The sequence below is a fragment of the Triplophysa dalaica genome, chromosome 22, assembly GCF_015846415.1.
Source record: "Triplophysa dalaica isolate WHDGS20190420 chromosome 22, ASM1584641v1, whole genome shotgun sequence".
Taxonomy (NCBI): Eukaryota; Metazoa; Chordata; class Actinopteri; order Cypriniformes; family Nemacheilidae; genus Triplophysa; species Triplophysa dalaica.
Window position 1 is genome coordinate 6387849 of NC_079563.1, and position 22981 is coordinate 6410829.

General features: G+C 37.6%; 4 protein-coding genes across 5 annotated transcripts in view; 2 read left to right on the top strand and 2 right to left on the bottom strand.

Moving 5' to 3' along the window:
* The window catches only part of csgalnact1a (chondroitin sulfate N-acetylgalactosaminyltransferase 1a), a 34001-nt gene extending 32977 nt beyond the window's left edge, over window positions 1-1024 (bottom strand). Inside the window, exon 1 of the mRNA XM_056737124.1 lies at window positions 660-1024. The gene's annotated coding sequence lies outside the window, so the exon portion shown is untranslated. The remainder of the gene's footprint in view (window positions 1-659) is intronic.
* Window positions 1025-2741: 1717 nt separating this feature from the next.
* Window positions 2742-5728, top strand: hvcn1 (hydrogen voltage-gated channel 1). Of its 2 annotated transcripts, none has more exons than XM_056737306.1 (6): window positions 2742-2899; window positions 3984-4207; window positions 4296-4400; window positions 4562-4793; window positions 4874-4986; window positions 5057-5721. In XM_056737306.1, exons 2-6 carry the CDS (start codon window positions 4028-4030, stop codon window positions 5111-5113), a joined length of 687 nt encoding a protein of 228 aa, XP_056593284.1. In that variant the 5' UTR covers window positions 2742-2899; window positions 3984-4027; the 3' UTR covers window positions 5114-5721. The 2 variants fall into 2 exon arrangements, with proteins under 2 accessions (XP_056593284.1, XP_056593285.1); XM_056737307.1 differs by having other exon boundaries at window positions 2743-2899; window positions 4019-4207; window positions 5057-5728.
* tctn1 (tectonic family member 1) lies at window positions 5666-10465 on the bottom strand. Its single transcript, XM_056737305.1, has 14 exons — window positions 10111-10465; window positions 9909-10026; window positions 9638-9771; window positions 9009-9157; window positions 8569-8671; window positions 8357-8469; window positions 8252-8272; window positions 8032-8169; window positions 7837-7962; window positions 7660-7748; window positions 6815-6952; window positions 6539-6692; window positions 6210-6341; window positions 5666-6042 (listed from the first exon to the last, which is right to left on the bottom strand). Exons 1-14 carry the CDS (start codon window positions 10430-10432, stop codon window positions 5896-5898), a joined length of 1884 nt encoding a protein of 627 aa, XP_056593283.1. The 5' UTR covers window positions 10433-10465; the 3' UTR covers window positions 5666-5895.
* Window positions 10466-10993: 528 nt separating this feature from the next.
* On the top strand, window positions 10994-22762 carry pptc7b (protein phosphatase targeting COQ7 b). Its single transcript, XM_056736868.1, has 6 exons — window positions 10994-11528; window positions 14502-14681; window positions 16338-16536; window positions 18308-18431; window positions 19395-19524; window positions 19630-22762. The coding sequence occupies exons 1-6, from the start codon at window positions 11327-11329 to the stop codon at window positions 19686-19688; spliced, it is 894 nt and encodes a 297-aa protein (XP_056592846.1). The 5' UTR covers window positions 10994-11326; the 3' UTR covers window positions 19689-22762.
* The last annotated feature ends 219 nt before the right edge of the window (window positions 22763-22981 follow it).

Genomic DNA, 22981 nt, shown 5'->3' on the forward strand with positions numbered 1-22981 from the left:
ACCAGTGCTAGTTGGCATACTTTTAAATGGGATTATCTTTCAAAAATATTTTTGTATAAATATTTTTTGACAAAATAAACGTTTCCACCATTATTGGCCACTAATAAAAATAAAGTTAATTTAACAAATGGGAAATATTCCTGGGCATGTTGTCAAGGTGGGAGTTGTAGAGAATGTCAATCTCTCAAAAGGCTTTTTTGTGACGGGGACAAAAAAACACAAAAGTAAATTATTGACAGAAACATCAAACCATTGCTTTGGTAAATATAAATAGTAACTAATAAACTGTAAAAAATGACCAAATTTATGTGACATTCCAAAAAATGTATTTTCGTTGTTCACCAGTTTGATGAATATAAGTATTGTTAATTAAATATGGAGGACTCACAAATATATTCCAAGACTAAAGCTGAAACCAGCATGCTAAATAATTGCAAAAGAAAATAACTTCAACTTTCACTTTTAACTCAAAAACATTTTGGTTTGTGAGATAAAGTGGTAATGACAACTTCCCCTGTGTCAGCCAGCCTACGTTTAACCGTTAGATAACAGTTTATAAGAGTAATAAAGAATGACTATAAAGATTATTTAATAACCCTATGTTTTCAATCTCTAAACATTTATGAGTATAAGGACGGTTTCAATAGCATACATCTTACCTGCATTCTGTAGTCGAACTGTGTCCTCCAGCACAGAGCGCGCGTGTGATGGGAGCGCATGCGGCGGAGAGAGTGTGGAGAAGCGGTGAGCCACTGCGTGTTTCTTCCCCGGCGAAACCGGATCTTCTGGTCCACCCCACCCCAAAACTGCCTCCGCCTCCAGCACGCGCATAAAGGATGCGTTGTTACCTGTAGCCAAAGCTGACACGATCCAGTCGCCCCGCACGCGAACAACCCTCAAGCTTTATCCGAAGAGAATTTGTGCGTTTATCACCTCGCTTGACAGTTTCGATGTTGCTTTTTCTCTTTAAGACGAATTACTTGCAGCCACAATTTTTCTGTTATGTTAAGAATGACCAACAAAGCGTGGACCGTTATTGGGGCATCCTTATTTTCACTAACTAACGGACTAGACTACACAGTGCCACATTCATTAAGTTCACGTCTAGGGGTCTCTGAGTTGGTCTGTATGCCCCCCATTCATACCGGTTAACGAACAGTTGACCCTATTCATCCCAAAGCGTTGGCATGGAAATTTTGGGGTTTACCCTATTTAGATCGACTGTAAAGTTTCCTCGACAGCTTCAAATTTAGGTTTTAAAGCAAAACGTTCGTAACACAATTTGAAGGACCCTTGTTTTGTCTTTGCCTCTCACGGTAAATTGGAAAAAATGCGCAGCACTGCAATGAAAAGTTATTTCATTCACAACGTTTTCAAGTTGCAAAACAGCAGTGGATAAATATCGCCTCCTATTGGCCATCTAAGGTCACACCGCATAAAAACAGCAGAAGTGATTTGACACAATATATATATTCTATTTTTTTCTGTAATCTAGGATGTCAATATCAACATAATTTTTTTAGTAATTGTTAATTAACAATCAAACCACACAGATAATATCCGGTCTATATAAAGATCATAAATCTCAGACGAATTTGTCATGACAGCCACAGATTAAAGCATAATATTTAAAAAAAGCAAAAAGCGTAATAACTTAATTATGTAAAACATATTGCAATATATTAAAAGCAAGTATAGGTTTATACTTGCTTTTTTTAAAATATTATGCCTTTAATCTGTGGTGTTTAAGAAATTGCTTGTGTTTTCACTATGTTAGAGATTACATGTAGCTGAGAAGCTATAGACCCTACTGAATAGTAGGTTCCTATTGTGACAACTTACCCCACATAGTGGGGTAAGTTGTCACAAAAGATCAATGAGTTAAATGAACCTATTTTTTAAACAAGGAGGCAAGAATGTCTTTCAACAAAGAACTACTTTGAAATATTTTCTCCGGAGTAAAACGTAAGATGTTTATCCCGCTTAAATATACTCAATAAAGGTGTACAGTTTACCTTCACAAAGAATTTCACAGCAGAGCTACACGTAGTAAAGCAGAATAAAATGCTGACAGACTGTGAAGGGTTTCAAAGGTCAGCCACAAGATTGGCTAATTTATGTTACTTGATCTACAGCCACTGTGATTGCTACAAAATGTGATATATAGGAGCTTTTTGGGGATGTTGGTTGATAAATTCTAAGCTATGTAGCTTGGTAACAGGCATGCTTAGACACAGAGCAACACAGTGAAGAGAATGAATGAAACTGGTTTACAATTTAACATTAGACGTTTTTATAGTTAACTATTTTGAAAAGATTACAAGAATACAGGAACAGATAAAACTTCAACTTGGACCCAGGTCATTGTCCTGCGTTCCTCTATGTCATGTTACAATGACACATTTGATAGGACAGCCTGATCTGAACTGTGTATTTCTCAATGTGTTTCAGTGAACATTATACAATGTAATGTCTACCATTTAACAAAGTTTAAAATAGATTTTAATATATTAAATAAGCTATTAGCTTATAATAAATGTCAGCATGTTTTCAGTGGACTATTTTATCGCCTGGAAATTTTTACAAGACTTCAAATACAAATTAAAAATGGGAAATAATAATAAAATAGTTTTTTATGAAAGTCACTTGTTAACATTATTTTCCCAGACAATAGCTACCATTAGCCAACCATAAAATGATGTCAAATGTATTCACAGATTTTGGGATCTTCTTATGTCACTTCCTCTGGACCGCATCCTGTTGAGAGGATCACATTCTCCACCTCAGTCACATACTTGAATAGCGGAGTAAAGGGTCCAGTTTTTTTTCTTTGGATGTTTTTTCCCCCAGAAAACTACGATCAAATGCTGCGATAGCAACACTTCCATCAACATAAAAGGTAAACAACTTTTTGCAACGTTTTTCATTGTAACGTTTCGCTCTCTTTTAACTCGCGCACAACAGAAAGTCTGTTTCACGCACTTAAACGACTTTGCATAACTTTAAAACCAATTAAAATCTGATCTCATTCCTGTTTTATTTACACAAGTCAAGGTGGGTGTACATTCGTACTGCTGACGGTGCAAAATGCTGCAGGAAATCACGAGTTAAGCTTACAGCGGAAAAATCGTTTTTTATTATGAAACCGTATGTCCCGTGAATGTCACATGAAGTTGTTTCTTAGGAAATGGTTGTGCGTGTTGACATTGGCTTGCAAAATCTATTCTACAAGCTCAAGATTGGGACATTTAAAGGAACTTTAAAGTACCAATTAGGTTAAGTTTCCGTTTCACTGCTTGTTTAGCTTTTGTCTGTTTTCAATAACTTTTTATGCATATTTGATGTAATCATAAATTGGTTAAAAAACTGGCAAGCACGTTTAGTTTAACACTGCTGAAAAAAAATCAAAACATCACAGCATTATAATCTATTTTAATTATTTTAATTGGTAATATGTCGGGTTTGAGAGCATTCAACCATAACATGGCTTATAGAAAATCTTTGATAATGTCTTTCATGATAAACAGCTCATGATTCCTTATGGTATTTTTAACAAGGCAGTAAGGCAATAGAATTGATACAATTGTAATTTGTTTGCTTTTTGTAAGTTTAATTAGCAAAATACACAAACACTCTTAAGTTATTCCTTGAAAAGTGAAACTTTTTTAAACTTTGACTTATGATCTTTTTTAAACATGAATAAAACGTCAGAAGATGAGATCTGGTTATTGCGGCTTTTGGCTAATGTGTGGAGTTCTTCTGTTGTCGGCAATAGTGATGACAGTTTTGGGGCCATTAAAATTCATTGTTATAAAAAATCATAAACTGTAGCCTATCATAGGGGAAGCATGAGAAACAAGTTATACAAATAACCAATCCACTAAAAAAACTGTTTTATTATTAAAAGTGAGGCTTTTGTTTAAACTAAAAAAAAACACGGGACTTTTAACATTTAAACAAAGATATTCACTCTGATGCGCAAGGTTTAGGGTTCAGCCCCACCTCATGTGCCCCCTAGCCGGTCAAAATGTCCCGTTTTCTGAGGCATTTCACCACTGTGGGTGATGCGCAAAACAACGCCGAGCAGTGGCAGGACGAGGAACCGGAGCATGCAAGCGAGGACATTGAAGTTTCAACTGGGCAGGAGCTGGGTCAGGTCAGCTTCAGAGACTCATTACGCCGCCTCTACAAGTCAGAGAGGTTTCAGGTAAACCACAACAACCCAAAGCTACCCCCTTATATATAAATAAAACACAGGTAGTACAAGAACAATGTTTCTTTCTTGTGTTGATTAGATTGTTGTTGTGTGCCTGGTTGTTCTGGATGCCATTTTTGTGCTGTGCGAGTTGCTTATTGACTTGTCTATCATTGAAGCGGATCATCACAGAATTGCCCCGCAGGTGAGTTGAGTTCAGAGGCCCAGTCAGCAGAACTATTACCGTGAGATCGTATTTTTACACCACGACACGGATGAGATGTGTTGTGAGTCAACATAAATACAATGCTGTCAGTGATTATTCCGTGATAACTCCCCATCCAACTGATCCAACCACTATTCCAGATATTCCACTATCTCAGCCTCTCCCTTCTGACGTTTTTCATGGTGGAGCTGTCTGGAAAAATCTTCGCCTTCCGCCTGGAGTTCTTCCGGCATAAGTTTGAGGTGTTTGATGGGATTGTGGTGACGGTGTCCTTCATCCTGGATATTGTATATGTGTCAAAAGAAGATGCATTTGATGCCATGGGCCTACTGATCCTGCTCAGGCTGTGGAGAGTGGCCAGGATCATAAATGGTATATGATTTTTAATCATTGATCACTATACACGTGTATATATATATACACATTTACTGTCTTTGTTTGCTCTTCTGTAGGTATCATGGTGTCAGTGAAAAATCGTGCCCATCACAAAGTTCTTAAACTAAAGTCAATCAATGCAAACCTCGTTCATCAAGTCGATGAACTCAAAGAGCAGAACACAATAATGGTAAGTAGTATCTCTTTGGAAGTGACTATCATAGTCCATTTTGATATGATGTGTTTTAATCCTTTAACAGGACCAAGAAAACGACAGGCTTCGGACCCTATTAAAGCAGCACAGCATTGAGTTTTGATGCTCACATGCCTGGCAGAATGCTCAATAAATCAAACAACTTGTTACTGTTAACTTGAGACTGTGCTGAAGATGAATCACGTCATTTCATGTGAAATGTGAAGAAATGCATGATGCAGCGCATAGGGTATGTTATTAAAAGTGTAAATATAGTGATTTACATACAGCAAGGTCAAATTTTAATGTGCAAAAAATGTAATTCTGTAAGCTATGTGAAGTGTATGAATTGTCATTTTAAGATTAAATAGTTCAATAGTGATTGATTATTATTTTAAATAAATGATCTGAAGTCTTTAGCTGTTGACCAAATGAAGGCTATGCAGTAAGCACTACATGAAAACAAAAAAGAAGGAAATAGTGACGGACTTGTGTTTATCTGTTTATCTAGGCTGATAACCATGAGTATTTAACCAAGCACATGTTTTGTTTTCAAATGGTTTTTGTGAATTTTGTGAAATGAGCATTCATTTAACTTAAGTGAGGTTTGTGTATCTATATGAATTGGTTATTGTCATAGTCTGTCCTTTAGACTGTATTATCAGCCCTTAAAAACAACAGTATAAAAGTATTCTTTATTTACAAAACAATGTGATGACTGCATTATATACAACACTCATTACAAAGCAATAAATAAAATATCTTTACAAAAATAAAATAACCTAAAAAGCATCAACAACTAGATGTCGAAATGTCTTGAAACATGGTTTCAAAACCAGTGGTTGTCTTTTCAATTGAGTGCAAAACAGATACTGAAATGTTCTTGACAAATGTCTTAATTTTAAATCATACAAATGGAAAAAAGAAATCAAAAGGTAATTTAGCATCAATTGTAGGAGGAACTTTAAATCCTGGACTGGCAGACGCAGACACGTCAACAAAGCTCACAGAGGTTGTGACAGACAGTAGGCCACCAGCACTTGTAAGCAGGGCCTGAAGAAACAAAGATACAATTTGATCTTTTAAAAAGCAGATGTAAAGACAGTATTACTAGCCAGTACGTGCTTATTTCTCGTGCTACGATGTTCACCATGACGCTTCATGTTTTTAACAAAAACTAACTTGTTTACTAAATATAAAGAAGGATGGGATTAACTTACCAAACTACTGGTATTAGTAAGGACTGTTTCCATGACTCTTACGATCTGAGCCTGGGGATTCACCAAGGTTCCATACTTGGTCCACTTTACTTCAAGGTGGTAAGACTGTGGGATGCTGCATGTTTGCGTGCCCTTGGTTAACCACAAACGGTGAAACAAGGCATTAGTTGCGAATGAAAACAGTGGTTTACAAATCAGCTTTGCATCATGATAGTAACGGGTGAGCAAGTTAACAAGTGAACACTTCGACTTTCTCTTTACAGAAAGAGAAGTCTAGCACCAGTTCCCATAACTTCACATATGTAGGAAAATAGTAGAATGCTAGTTACCGATGTTATGGTTTGGATCTGTATTGGGACCCATTCCAGAGGATTTTGAGGAAGGGAATTTCCAAAAGAGGCTACATGGTCAGGGAAGTTCTGTCCTTTCAGCACTGACAAAATGACTTCAGATAGCAATGAACAATTAACAGCATCAGGAAGCCTACGAAACAAATTTTCAATACTCATTAGAAACCATAATAATGGTAATACGTTTTACATACAGAATGTTAGTTTAGTCCATTTAGTAAATAATAACAAATCATCATTATAACAGCCTTTTACCTGAAAGTGCAGCCCGATACCATGTCTATCCCGAACTGGACAGGGGAGCGACGGGACGAGCCGAGCAAGCAATCCTGCTCTGCAGAGTTCTGGAGGATAGTTACTGGCCCTTTTGGATCAGTGCTCTGAACAATTCCAGTGAAACAGCAGTCAAGGACTGTACCACAAAAATCGGTTTTGGGATACAGGATATACTGAAAAGGCTTATTTATTTATTAAATCCTTTCTGCAAATGTAAACACTAGTCCACACTTGATATACACTGATTTCTGACCTGGTTTTTGTTTGATGTGGATCAAAAATAACTATATTTTTATACTAATGATAAGTATTTACCAGTATCACTTGCATGAATCATCCCAAAACTCCTGTGCAACAGAGTTTTATTACAGCATGTATTGCTTTGTATATTGTATATATTTTTTGTACATTTCAAAATCAGTTTTTTTATTTTAAAATGTACTACTTATAGGTATGTGTTTAGGAACAACGATCATTGGTAAAGGTCTCTTAATCTTTTCCGCTTCTGTATATTTCTATATTCTATATTTCTGTTACTGCTATCTATGTGTATAGCTACAATTGTGAAATGCGTTGTAGAAATAAATTTCAATCTAATTATTTTAAATTCTAGTTTCATTCCTGAATTTAAATGAAGATAGCAAAATTGTAGAACTGCAATTTAAATATACATTCAAGTATAAAAAATGTACTTCCATTTTTTCCAATATGAATTATCCACAAACAATAAATTATCTTTTCATCTTTGGACCATGTTGATGAAACACAGAGCGCATAAATTTACTTGACCCATAATCAATATAGAATGTCATAGTAATGGATATTCTGTTGTTCTCGTTCCTGCCACAAGAGGCAGTCCCACCACATAACCAGGATTGCCACTGAATCTCATCCCTGATGTGCTTGTGATCTCCTATTAAAGAATAAACATAACATTACTTGCTGCACTGAATAAATAATATTATTAACATTTCTAAGACATAATAATGATAGTGTGGTACCTGCAGGAATGTTATCTGAAACTCTTGTTGTATGGGCACCATGATGCTTTTAATGGCTCCCAGCAAAAATGATGCCATTACATTAAGAATTTCACCAGCTTCACTGTACCTAAATATGTATTTCACCTGAAAAACAAAACAGTAGTTATCCATAAACTTGTCTAATCCACTGATACAGTTATTTACAGTACACACCTGCTTTACAACATTGTTGCAGACATCACCAGACTCCAGGAGGACAGGGAAATAGGAGAAACTTTCAGCAGGGTCCACCGACGTCCATGTGCCTTCCAAAGATTCCAGGGTGATAGCTGACACTTCCACACCTATAACCTAAAATAGGATTCGGAACATTTGAAAATATTTAATTCTTATAAATGTAATACTGTGTAGTTTAAAAAGTTGAATGGCTTACTTTAGCTGCTTCGTTCTTTCCCTGAAAAGCAATCGAGAGATTGTTTCATAAAAGTCCCAATAAGGTCCAATATTTTCTGTAGACTAAGATGTAAAGGAAACTCACAGTACGGATGTTGAAAGTGATATAGGCTCCGAGGTCTAGAGCCTCGAGTGATGAGCAATCCTGTGGCAAATCAAAGCTTCTCACACATCTGCTCGTCTGGTCTTTGAGAAAAGCTATGAAATGTAATCTGTGTTTATGTAAGAGGTCCAATGCAAATGAATTGACCGCAAACTTAGTTTTTAAATCGCTGTTTAGTATTTGCTCTGTCCTACCGGCAGGGTTTCCATCTAAGCAGTGAGCTGTACCCGCAGAGGCAGGAAAGGGGAAAGACTCCTGCTCACCAGCCTCATTCACTGTTTGAATGACATCGCCATACTGTGGGTGGACCACAGACAAAATGTTGCAAATCAATTGAAACTTTGTATTTTTGGGAGAACATTTATACAAACTACAATTGGAAAGAGAGAAAGGATGTAATAGAATTCTGGTAAAGAAAATAAATGTTAAGTTATGCTTTCCACTTTTGTAAAATAGCAACCATCTTGACATCAATATGTTTTGAGAGAGAGAGAGAGAGAGTGGGGGGAGGTAATATCATTACATGCTTCGATTCATTGAAATCATATTAACTCTGGTTCAACCCTAATGCTAATGTGGACTGCGCTGTTCGAGTTAAGGACTACAATTTGACATGCGAGTGATTTTTTTTTACCAGATATCCTGAAACATTTCCTATTGCAGTGCTCTGTGCATTGGTGTCCCTGGTGTGGCCGAAGAAAAATCCCGCAAATTGACCAAAAAGGGAGTCAAAATTTTCCTCAGTGGGAATTTCAGGAGTGCCAAATGACATTCCTTCTTCATCTTAAAAGGAAACAAGCATAAACATTTCTGATTATTATTAAAAAACACACTTTTTTTTTTGAGAAGTCTCTCCCTGGTTTTGTGTCCATGCAATGGAAGTCAATGGGGGTTAAGGTTGTTTGGTTACCAACATTGTTCAAAATACCTTCTTTTGTGTTCTGAGAAACTCAAACAGGTGGAATGACATGAGGTTGAGTAAATGATGAAATAAAAATATTGAGTGAACCAATTTTTTATTCATTATATCTCATACGGATCAATTATTTTAAAGAAATGGTACATTAAAATGTATGTATTTATTTTCTCACACCCATCCCATTCCTAACCTATGCTGTTATTTACACAACACAAAAATAAATATCACCACTAGAAAAAAACACGGGATGAAAGTATAAAATAACAGCATTTCAAACAACACAAGGGTGACAGACTTTTCGTATTTGGTATGCTATCCTTTTAAATAAAGATACGTGTACGCACGGTTGGCAGATTGAATGCAGAAGACATCAGGGTTGACCTCCTTCTGAACAGATGACTGGACACGAGACAAACCATCTGGTGTGGTATTGATGGAATAGACAACTTTATCCTTTTGGCACAGTTTGGGGTCACTACTGTGATGAGAAAACAGGCGTTAATACATAAATACCTCATGTGTGCTCCGGTGATCAGGTAAGTCATGCTGTTTTCTGTGGCAAACTTGCTTTAAGCACACAAACCCACACCTCTGATTAGTTTATAAAGTGATTACCTGATTGTCTTTATTGAACAGTCAGTGAACAGGGACACTTCCTCTGTGCAGTCTGGATCACAGCAACAGTTAATGTCACACTGACCACTTTGTAAGTTGCATGGACACAATTTGAAGACTGTGGAAAACGGAAATATAAATGAAATCGAAAAACACACCAACATTTCTGTTCAGAGAGACTTCCAGCTAACTGCTATCTTACCTTCGGTTACTGGAATAGGGAGGACACCAGAGACGGGCAGGGGCAGTACTGATCGCGGTACATAGGGGGTCGTGTTGGGGATAGACGTGTCTGTGGACTCGGTTTGATCGGGAAGTGCAGTCACAGATTCGGATGAATCTGGGAAAGAAGACGGAGTTGGAGTGATTCCCGACTCCGTGAAATTAAGGGAGTCTTCCCGGTCAGAAAATGGGTCGTTCGCATCCTTAAGTGTGATATTAATGCTTTCGGTAGTATTCGCGTGTTCAATGCACAGGGCGGTTTTTAAAAATGCCAAGATAAGAAGACAACACAACGCCGCCATGCTTGGTTACATGGCGTTGTCAGTGGTATCCAGGAAGTGAAATGCATTGTGGGATTGTGAGTAAAAACTGCTGATCGCGTGCGAATATATATTAAATGCATTTCATTATATGTTGTATGTAAATATGTCAAATGAAAATATAATATAAAAATAAAATACGTAGCCTACACAGTGGTGACGAATATATAATAAAAAAATAAAAAAATTCAGAAAACAATTTATATAAAATGACTTTATTTACGCTCCACAGAATTTATGTATATGAGGAAATATTTCGCCACAATGATTAACGAATATAAAACTCCAGGCACCTATTTTTGACTTTATAATAACCGTGTTTACGATCTGATTAATGCCATAATAAGAAATGCTTAATTTAAACCAAGAACATATGGATGTCACTTTAGCCAATAATGTCATATTTGCTTGTAATCTTGTGCTTTTTGTACGACATGTACAATTCTGCAAAATATTACAACAACGATCTATCAAACGCACTTGGGTTTCTACTACGTTCTGACGTCACCGCACAGCACAGCGTCACGTGACCTGGTGTCCCGTATGCGCTTGTGTCTCCGCAACACTGGCGCTCGTGACTGAGAATGTAAGTGCGGGGAAGAATGTCGGATAGGATGGAGCGTACTGGAGGAACTTTCTCTGTTAAATCAGCCAAAACATAAAAGAGACATATATTCAACTTGATCGCGATTCAGTAAAGGAGAAAGAACTCTTTAATCGCTTTTTAAATCGTCTTGGTTTGGCTCGTGTGGTTCACCTCTGGCGAGCGAAGCCGAATGTTGGTGGATAGAAGCGCAAGCCGTGCACACAGGATCGGAGCGTAGAGAGACGGGAGTCGGGCTAGGCAGGTAGACGGTTACCGTATACCTTAAGGGGATGTTATCGGTACTTTCCTATGGCAGGATTGTTGCCAGGGCTGTCCTGGGCGGACTCTCGCAAACAGACGGCAGAGACTATATCCTGATCACGGCGAGCTGCGGCTTCGGAAAGGACTTTCGCAAGGGGATCCTGAAGAAAGGGATGTGTTACGGGGATGATGCATGCTTCATAGCCCGGCACAAGTCTACTGATGTACTGGGTGAGTGATCACGTACCCGCACCAAAATGAAGTGTGTACTTTCTTCTACAAGCCATTTATCTAAATATTACATATTCTTCATTATAGTAGATTTTTTTGTAATTTGGATATAGCTCAAACATGCATTGCTTACTTTCAACTATGGAAATGACCTTCATGGGTCAATTACAGCACTTTAATTTATGATGGGGGTGTGAGTGAGATTAGTCCAGGCTTCACCTGAAATAACCTCCCCTGTTGTGAAATTTCAAGGATTTTCCATGTCACGTGGGGAGATTTCATGTAAACGCATTCAATAACGGCTGCCCAAACTATCAAGAATAAACATATTTATCATTTAATGTACATAAGCTTAAATGTATTGCATAAAGTACCTTGAAAATCCTGGTTGACCTTTCACCCAGAAAGATGCGAGGCTGAACCCCCAAAGACGACTAGTGGCAGGATGGAGAATAGTTTCAATGTAAATCATATATGAATAACATTTTTAAATCAGACGCGGTGAATATCGATAGATCTCTCTAATATACACTTTATTGCATTGATTGTGTAGATTTACGAAGTTCGTAATCGCTGTTTTTATAAGCAAACCCATATTTTGAAAGAACGATAAGCGCTCAATCAGAATCTCGATGCATACATTATATTTTGTTTTACTCGATCCCAACATACATTTGAGTAAAACATAAGTACATTTCGCGTGGATTCTTTTTAAAGGTCAGAATGGTTGAGCATGGAGGCAGCCATGTTGTTTATTCACGACCACGCGCAGGCAACACGCACAGGCGTTATCATTGTCCTGTCCACCGTATGACCCATAGAAGAAATATGTACCACCTTCGGTTTCAAAAACATTCATAAGCAAAGGCTGGACGAAAACGAGAAAACTAAATAATGTTATTTTGTCTTAATGCTAAAATGTACTTTTAATAAAAATAAAGTATTAGAAAAACACCACTTCCGCGTATGTTCTTGTAGGGTCCACCGGCTTTTGTTAAGAGTCTCGGAGCTGCTGAACACGTGTTTTGCAGCCCAGAAGTTATGTTGTCTTTTTATGCTCGGATGTTTGTGTGGTTGTTTATTGGCTCGAGACAATTGTTGTAAAATGAAAAACAATTAGCCATTAAAAAAACATTAAACATTTCAATTATGTAAAAAATACAGCTACAGCAAATTAATGAACATTACATGACTGTAATTGTGCGTAAGATTGCGTCAAACGTTCATTGTGTGAACTGTCGAATGAAAAGAATTAAAAAAAAATATTTTTAACATTGCATAATGTTTTAAATGATCAATTATAGTTGTATGAATAATAATTGATGTAGCCTCACTTCTAGTCTTCCTTATGTAATAAACACAGTAATGTACAGCAATACAGCCATTATCACAATTGAACATGTACAGTCAGCCGGTCATTATCGCAAAATAAACTTGGACAGATTTTGTATTGCCAAAATGAGGTTTATTTTGTGATAAAAACAGCTGACACTAGATGGTACATAACATTGTACCATTTGACAAATAAGGTAATGACTGTTGGCAAATGTGTGTCTGCCCACACAACCATGGTATCACGCGCCTTAAACTAAGGTCAGTAGAGGATTTCCACTTTCCAGTCCAATTAACTTAATGAACTAGCCTTGGAAAACAGGATAAAACGTCTGGGATTTATTTGATACTGAGATCATGATCCTCATTACTGCAGTAGCACAGTTTATCAACGTCTTACATGTAATTGACAGGGAGTTGTGAACCATTGAAATCACATTAGCGATTGGATGAGAGTTTTTCAGAGAAACACATTTCCAGGAGTTCTCAGAGATGTGCTCGAACACAGCCAGTTACGGTCCTTCGTTCGAGCTTGAAAGCTGCCTATATTTTGTCTCCCATTTGTTTATTTAGCACTTTTTATTATACAGTTGTAGTTGTTTTACCAAAAATGGTTTGCAGAGCATTTAGAGACAGTTTTTTTTTGTGGGCCTTTTTTGGTTTTGTTGTGCCAGCTGGAAAGTAACTGTGTTTATATAAAAGATGTTCTTGGATGCATCCTACAGCACAGCAGCGAGCATCACGTGAAGATAGTGAAACATTTATTGAAATCGTCAATCTGCCAAACCTTATTATCCATGGTGGTTTGGATTGTGTGGGGTCATTGTTTTGTTGAATTTAGAAAGCATATGATTGACACTTTTATAGCTTTGAGTGACTGTGCATTTCTTTGGGACTTTATATCCCCATGCAAAACTATTTTTGTTTTCAAATGCGACATTATTTGCAGGCATTAGCAATGAAATGTACTTTGTGCACACACTAAGCTAAACGTTAGTAAGGGTGTTAACCTTTCTATCGCATCCATAATAAAAGTTGTTGGCATAAATATTTGTCTGTTTACTGTGCATATTTTTTGTATTTATAAATACATTTATATATTTTAGAAAAATATCAATATATGTTTATATCTAATTCAATCGTTTATAAATATATATAAATGCACATATTTCCTATATATATATAGTACTTGTATGTGTGTACGTATGTTACATAAACATATATTATGTAAACCATAACTTCTATTCTGTAGTCCTGTCAGATTAATGGCTTGAACCTAAAACTGGATATGAAGTTTTTGGAATAATGTGCAAATAGTTGATGGGTTACCTGTCCAGTTTTAACTATCAGTCACTTACTAACCAGGGTTCACATATTTCATAACACTGTATCTCGCAGCTGCTTTTTCGAACAAAAGCACCTGGCGTGATCTACTAGAAGGCAGTTCTATATTACCATCACAATGCAGGTCAGGAAGGTTGTCTGTGTGACAGCTGCTATCTGACTCTGCATCATCAAAAACCGCTGTCTCTTCCTTCTCATGTTACTGTGAAAAATTAGGTGTTAAAACTCTCAGGGTTAAGGAAGCAGACATAAAACCAGGTGGTTTCACGCCTAATGATTAAATCTGCCTTCTATAAGGTGTTGCGGACGGCGTGGGGGGCTGGAGGGATTACGGCGTGGACCCGTCCCAGTTCTCCACCACTCTGATGAGGACGTGCGAACGGCTTGTGAAGGAGGGCCGATTCACTCCCAGCAACCCCGTGGGCATCCTCACGACCGGCTACTATGAACTCTTGCAGAACAAAGTGCCTCTGTTGGGTAAGAACTTATACATACGCACATACTGACCCGCATGGTGAGTCACACACTAGCTGTTGGGTTTTATAGAATAAGTTAATTAAAAAGCCGCAGGATGACTCACATCTTGAGTCGTGATTGAAAACATGGTTTTCTCTCAAACATCTTGTCAAGGAAATGTGGTCCAGCTGTGTAGTTATTAAAAAGGCAAAATATCATTTATTCACCCTCACGTCAATTCAAACCTGTTGGACTTTCTTTCTTCTGCAGAACACAAAAAATATATTGAATAATGTTGGAATCCAAACAACATTGGTCCCCATGGACCTCCATTGTATGAACACAAAACCACATGAGACATTTCTCAAAATATCTTCTTTTTTTATGTTCTACTGAAGAAAGCTATATACAGATTGTATACCACATGAGGATGAATAAATGACGAAAAAAATTATTACGCACACATAAATTTCAATTTAGACACATTTTTTGTTTAGAAAATGTAGGGCAGCTCACATATGTTAACAAAACGCTTTTCTCAGGTTTGCAAATTTCAAGGGACATTTTTGTTTTCCATTTGTAACATTTGATCCGTTAGAAGTCTTGTCAGCCAACCAATTCTTAGTTGTTGTTTATTAAGGAGACTTTTATGTGAACTTAGAGCCTGGATGCAGTTTTAACCTATATTAATGCCGAGACCAAGTTAGTTACCAAGCGTTGGATTACCAGGCATGCAGGGGCTCATCTTTTTTCTGAAACCTGACATCAAGGGCTGTCAGAAATGTCCCTCTGTGCTCTTCGTCTTAGTTGTTTGCCTCTTAAAAGTGACACACTTTTATTTTGGGATGGCATGCCGTGTGATAAAGGTCTTTGGGTGACTTTTCCGAGACAAGGTCATTTGGACCGCAAGGCCCCCTTCATCAAGAGCATGAAGGAAAGCCTGTGTGACCGTGAAGTATTGGGTTTACTCAGTGCTGGGGGTACTGTTTTATTTGTTATTGTTCTTCTCATATATATTGTAAGTCTCAAATTATAAATATGAGTTATATGATAACTACAGAATTTAAAACAGTGAATTTCAAACGACTCTTCATGAAACAACTGTCGTAGTGAGTATGAATGTCAAGGAACATAAAGCAAAGTGTATATGACTTTTATCCTATATTCTACATTCTAAAGCCATACGATAGCTTTGGGTGAGGAACAGATCAGGTGGCGACTGTTTGACCTCTTCACCTGGGCCTCATGCGGCTCAAAATGTAGACTGCTTCTTAAAGGGACAGTGCACCCAAAAATAACAATTCTGTCATAACGTTTTACTGTCACGTCGTTCAAAATCAATATAGCACTCTTCACACTAACACAAAAGAAGATATTTTGAGAAATCAAAAATCTCAGTGGTTTTGTGTCCATGCAATGGAAGTCAATAGGGTTCAGTGTTGTTTGATAACCAGCATTCTTCAAAATATCTTCTGTGTTCTGCAGAAGAAAGTAATTCATACAGGTTTGCAATAACATGAGTAATGATGCAAGAATAGTTATTTTGGGTTGAACTATGCCTTTAAATAATGTGACCAATGTTTTTCCACATCGTGTCACATCAGCAAAGTTTAAACAAGATACAAACATAATGTTTGCCCTTTATATCATGAATGTTTTTCTTTTCATTTTCTGTAGGAAGTAGCACAGCTTGTATAGTCGTACTGGACCGTCGGAGTCACAGGCTACACACCTGTAACCTGGGAGACTCGGGCTTCCTGGTTGTCCGGGGCGGAGAGGTCGTCCATCGGTCAGACGAGCAGCAGCATTACTTTAACACACCCTTCCAGCTGTCCATTGCCCCGCCGGGGTCAGAGGGCATCGTGTTGAGTGACAGGTGGGTCAGTCATGCTCGCTGATACTGGATATACTAGTCTTTCCGGTCACAGATGTCTGCACGTCACATATCGGCATCAGAGAAGTCTGCGCTGAGACCAGTTATTATTATTGACTTATTTGCAGTTGAGAGAATTATTAGTTTTTTTATATTAGTGTATATAATTGGTTGTAGCGGTTAGCTCATGGACACGTTTAGCCAAGATGTTCGTGCAGGCTCATGTTAAAGTTGTTTGAATCGTGTAATTTCCTGATCAAACAAAGTGTTAAAGTGTTGAGTAGTTTGTGTTGCTGGATGCATACATGATGTTAGTCTTCAAAATTTTAGCTCCCAAATCTCTGCTTCAATGTAGGACGGTGTTATTATTAAGTACATTTTACTGCCCTTAAAGTGATAGCTCACCCCAAAATCAACATTTGTTCATTATTTTCTCACATTGTCATGTCAGCCTGTCTGACTTTCTTCTGCAGAACACAAAAGAAGATATTTTGAAACACATGGATAACCAAACAACTTTGGCCCTCATTGACTTCCACGAATCAAATATCTTTTTTTTTTAGTTCTACAGAACAAAGAGTCACAGAGATGTTTTGAATGACATGAGGGTGAATAAACGATGACATAATTTACATTTTTGGTTGAACTATCCCTTTAGCGTCAAGCTCTACTGTCAAGTGTTTGTTCAAATCTCTGGTGAATAATTGTTTGGAAAGTTTGGAAAGAACCTGATTAAACTGAGAACAGCCAAAGTTCCAGCAAAAGTCTTTGTGTGTTTTATGTGCAAGCCACTTGATTCTAGCTGCTCACGGTTACAGTCCTGCCAGGGGCATCCAGCCAAACATACTAACAGAAATACCCTGAAGACCGGGGGTGGCAGAGAGGAAGCAACTCCTCAGCCAATCAGCTTTGTCCAAAACACTTGTTTTCATTTTTTTGTTTTCAAGTGCCTGTAAAGGGTGTGATAATTTTCGGCTCCTCGTGTGCTGCTAAATTTACGCAGGACCTTTTGATTTTTCTGCCGTCTGGAGCTTAATATGAAAGATGTTGATCTAATTTCCATCATGCAACAGAGAATCCGCCGTAATCTTGACCTGAGCGCTGGGCGAACTCTGGTGCTGTTTAGGAGTAGATCGATTTTTTCACACAGTGTATTGTCATAATGTCCTCTGCATTCGTAAACATTTCCATTGCTATCCCACAATCTCACCAGAGTTCACTTCTGACCTTTTATTTATCCTCCCTGTACCTTTCCTTGTCCTCCAATACTTACCCAATTCACTAAAACAGATTAAACGAGAGATTAAACTAAAATTCAGTCTCAAGAGATTTGGGGCTAAAGGGCCAATGGTTGTTTCCAGGAAAGCAATCGACTGCTTGAAATCGGTCCAGAGGTTGTGTTGGGTCTGGAGGACTCTTAACCCTGGGTGTCTGTTACATCCAACCCTCCCGCCCCCCCACGTTTACGTCGTGCTAAACTCTGCCTGGTTGAACGTCATGCCTCTCATTGAGTTTCGGCCCTGATCTTGTGTCCTGTTCTAATTCGATGGACTAGATGTTTTTCTTTACTACAGTAACTAGACTGTGGCCATGGACTGTAGAAATACAATATCAATATCCGGGTTACAAAACCGTAATCAAACGATTCTTTCATTAGTGTATTGTAATTATACAGTGTGGCATATAATCTGATGTTTTGCATGATATATAAATCTTATATTTGGTTGAACTGTGGTTTGACTGTATGACTGTTTCTCTATCTATCTCTTGTCAGTCCTGAAGCTGCAGATAGCTCCTCGTTTGATGTCCAGTTAGGGGACATAATCCTGACCGCTACTGACGGCCTCTTTGACAACATGCCTGACTACATGATCCTGCAAGAGCTCAAGAAACTTAAGGTACACACTTTGATCTTTTTTTAATGTGTATAACCATGTAACGTTCAAAATCTTTTAAAAGAGTATTTCAACCAAAAATAAAAACGGTCATCATTTATTCACCCTTTATTCATGTCGTTATTAACCTGTATGACTTTCTTCTGCAGAACTTAAAATCTCACAAGAGAATAAAATGATTTTCATTATTTGGTGAACTTTCCCTTTAAAACACATTTATTTATCACAATTAGTTTTCATCCAACTTCAACAGATTATTTTCACCATGTGTCATGAATGCTGGCACTTAATGACTATTTTGTTTATTTTGAACCAAAAAGAGGTTAAAGATTGCAGCTTTCGTAGATTTCACACCATGCTTTTTAAGGAATCTAACACTTTTGTTCGACCGGTAATCAACCAGTTCCAATAGTCACAAATTGGCCAGACATCAGGTAGAAAAAAGTGCACCAAGTACACTTTATTTAAGTGCACTTCCATAATGTTGTTAATTTAAAAACATATTTCTTTTTGTCTATTCATGATGTCTTAAAATAGCACAGTTGAGTGCACTTAGAATACTTGTTTTTAGGTGTTTTAAGTACAAAACTGCTGCTAGAAAAGCATTTGAAAGGCATTTACAAAAATGAAATGCCATTGTTTACATGCCCTTTTCATTTCAAACCTGTATTGCTTTCTTTCTTCTTCAGAACGCAAAAGAAGATATTAAAAAGGTTGGTAACCAAAAACCGTTGGTCCCTATTGCATTGGTTTGTGTCAAGGGTTTTTTGGTTATCAGCATTTTTCAAAATAACATCTTTAATGTTTTCCAGAAGGAACAAGTCACATTCGTTTGAAATTACAAGAATTTTCATTTTTAGGTGAACTGTCCCTTTAAGTGTAGTATAGTGCACTTTATCACCTTGGAATCGCCATTGTTTCTATTTCATTTCTTTTCGGACTCTTATTCAAATGTGTTTGTCTCAGAACACCAACTATGATAGCATCCAGCAGACTGCTCGCAGCATCGCTGAACAAGCTCACGAGTTGGCCTACGACCCCAACTACATGTCCCCTTTCGCCCAGTTTGCCTGTGACAATGGGCTGAATGTAAGAGGTGAGTCTTCAAAAACATCTGTTGGAGCTTCCGATATCTCTGTGACCTCTTCACATATTTACAATTCGCAAGACTGACCATGTTATGTTCTGTTACCTTTCATAGGGGGGAAGCCTGATGACATCACAGTGCTGCTGTCCATTGTGGCAGAATACACAGACTGAGCACCCTTGTTGTAGCTCGGTCCTCTTACTCCCTGTGTCTTCCACCCCTCTTATATTGCACTGCTCCCCGTCCATCAGCCTTTCCATTCTTCCATTTCTTCCGCCGCGAGGAGGATTGCATGAACTTGATGGTATGGATAGTGATGCAAGCGGTACACACAGTCCAATTGATGACCTCACTTGTGCCCAAATGGATTGTGGCATTTATTCAACACGTGTAGTACCCGAGTCATTTCTAGATGTCGAAAAAGCCCTTCGTAAGTCTAGCGTATTTACGAGTCCTGTGCGCTTTGGTGAAGAAAGTTGTGTGTTGCCCGATAAGGGTGTGTGTTTGATATGCCATCACAAATGAAAATGAAGTATGTTTTGCTATTTGGTGTGTTGTCTGTCTTGATGGAAAAAACTGAATATTGATGACGCCTATATGCTGGACTTCTATATGTGTAATAAAAGTCCTGTTTGGTTGTCACTCAGCGTCTGGAAGGTGTAATAGAGGGATGAAATGCAGGTACTTCAGGAAGGGCTGGTTCAAGAATTTAGCGTGAGGTCTCGGTAAAGACGTTCAAAGATGGGCATAAATGTACAGCTTGTGTTGATTATATAAGATTCTTATGTAAACTGCACAGACGTCATAGCAGGGAATATCACAGTCCGCTGAAACACACACACCTGCGTATGGGGGCAGTGAATGTTAACTGTAATGCGTTTTTTGGATGTACACTCACATGACTTCACCCTTGAGCGTTGAGCTGGGAAGTCTACACGCAGAAATGGCGAGCATCTGGCAATGCTTTTCATGACAATGAGAGGTCAGGTATATAAATAAATGTTTTATTTTTATAACTATTTCGGTTTTATTGGACGAGGTTTTAAAGGAGATGTTGGGGAATGTTGGTCTTTATGGATCGAATATGTGGTTTGTTTAACGCTTTTATTTTCCGTGTTCCTCTAGATTGGTTCTAGGGAACACTGTCACCTACATGTGCTGCTTTGATTTTGTAAATTATAAAAGTGTGATTGACAACGTTATTTATATGAATGTTTTTACCTGTAGGCCTACAATGAAAATGGGTAGAGCTCATGATGTCTTCATTTCACAAAAGCAACGGATCGTGTTAGTGATGCACCAAAATTTCGGCTGCCGGAATAGGCATTATCGAAAGAAAAAAATAGGCCAAAATATCATACGCTCGCTCTAGATGTTATCAAAGGACGATAATGTCAGAGCGCCATTAACAAAGGATGAAACTAATAAATACAACAAACGGCTCAAACTCAGCGGACAGAAAATGAGACGCAAGAGAGCTGCAGAGTTTGACTTTAACGTAACTACTATATGCTTAAAATAATTCCAGAATTTAAACTACAATGTTCAGATGATTGGTAAAAATAAGTTATATTTGAGTGACCAAGGAAAGATAATATATTTTGTATTGTTTTAAAATATGGTCTCCTTACATTTAATGGGTTTAATGTTTACAATTAATACAGTTAAAGAATTTCAAGTAATTTTCGCAATCGGCTTTCGGCCAAGTACATCCTTAATTTTCTGTATCGGTTTCGGCCCACAATTTTCATTTCGGTGCATCACTAGGTCGTGTGATTGGGTAAAATGGATAAAACGCTGCACAAATTATGTAAACCATATACATTTTTGGACATATTTGTAAAACAAAGCAAATTATCTTTTTTTTACTTGGAATTTTATTAAACATATCTGTTATATATTGTGCATGTTCCGGAATGGCAAACCATAGTCAAGCATCCATTCCATGGATAAAAATTGCTTTTAAGTTTTCCGAATCTGTATACTACTTAACCTAGAGATGGAATTATTGACACGGTTAGTCATCTAACTACCAACCAGTTGTTTTATGAGGTTCATTTGTTTGGTCCGGTGCTTTACCAGGCATAAATGAAAAGCTACGAGAGGGTTTTGAGATTTCATTTCAAATAATCCAAAACTGTGAGTTATGGAAATATGTTGTTTTGCTAAACCCTCACCTCTCATACCGTACATGGAACTCACTTTTCGAGGGATTTAAATGTTCCGTTGTACATAAATCCATGGGTCTAGTTCTCCATTAATATGTAGACCGAGATCAGCCTATCCTTTAAAGTTTGTGCCTGCATCATAATTCGACCCTGCCACATGTAACGTCTTGTGGATTGTGGTCATATTGAGGTCATTGTCTTGATCCACATTGAGTGAAGAAAACCAAAGCAGGAAAGCCATAAGACCAGCTTGACCAAGTTATTCTCATCGAGCGTCTCATCCTATCAGACTGCAATCAAATCTTTAAATGTCGAGAGTTTGTGATGGAGTTACTGTGCTTTGTCTCCTTTTTTTTGATGTATGACCCAACTAATCATCATATATTTATGTCATGTTAATGTTTGTTAAGCTGTCATATTTTAAAGATGAACTGCTATATTTCTGTACCACATATGTATGGTTTAAATGGACAAAACAAAGTTGGCTCAACCAATAATGTGAGTACTGTAAAACTGTATTGTTTGGTGGTGAAGGAATGACGTTCTTTACCTTTAACCAGCGTGTCATTGCATGATATGATCGTGACTGAACTAGTTTTGTATGTTGAGTTTTGCTGCTGTCGCACATAAAATACATTTCCCCTGTTGTTGCATCCTACAAACATCACATACGTTGTCCTTACAAAAACAACTACGTTTGAGTCATTTCAAAGCATCTGCCTCCCTTGGGCTCATAATGACTGAATGCTTATCCACACAAACGCACCATAAACGCCTTAAAATCTCACAGTGTCCCATGCAGAGGCCTTCGTGTGGCAAAGCTTTCGTGTCTCGTCTGGGTGTCGCTAACGGCAGTGTCCTCGATTCAATTTGTGTTCACTCTGGATTGTCTGTTCCTCTGGATGGTTTCTATGGTGCTTCTGCAGTCTATATGAGTGTCTAAAGACCGTCTCTAAAGCAGACAATGTTTGAATGAGAACTATACTTTTTGTGTGTACAGTGTAACAATGCAACAGTTCCTGTAAATATGTTTTCCAAGTTGTAAAGTATTTAAATAAAAAACATGGTATTTATACTAAGATGTTATGTAGACTGTGTTGTTGTACCACCACACCATGAAGATAAATATTTGTGTTTCTCAACAAGGTTAATAACCCTGAATACTGTATATGTACTATATACTGCAGAAACCGTAATCATTTTGTAAAATGAAAAAAGAAGCATTATTAATCTTTCTCACAATATAGTCTGCATATTACACTGAGATAAAGTGTTTTTTTTACATAAAAAACTGTCAC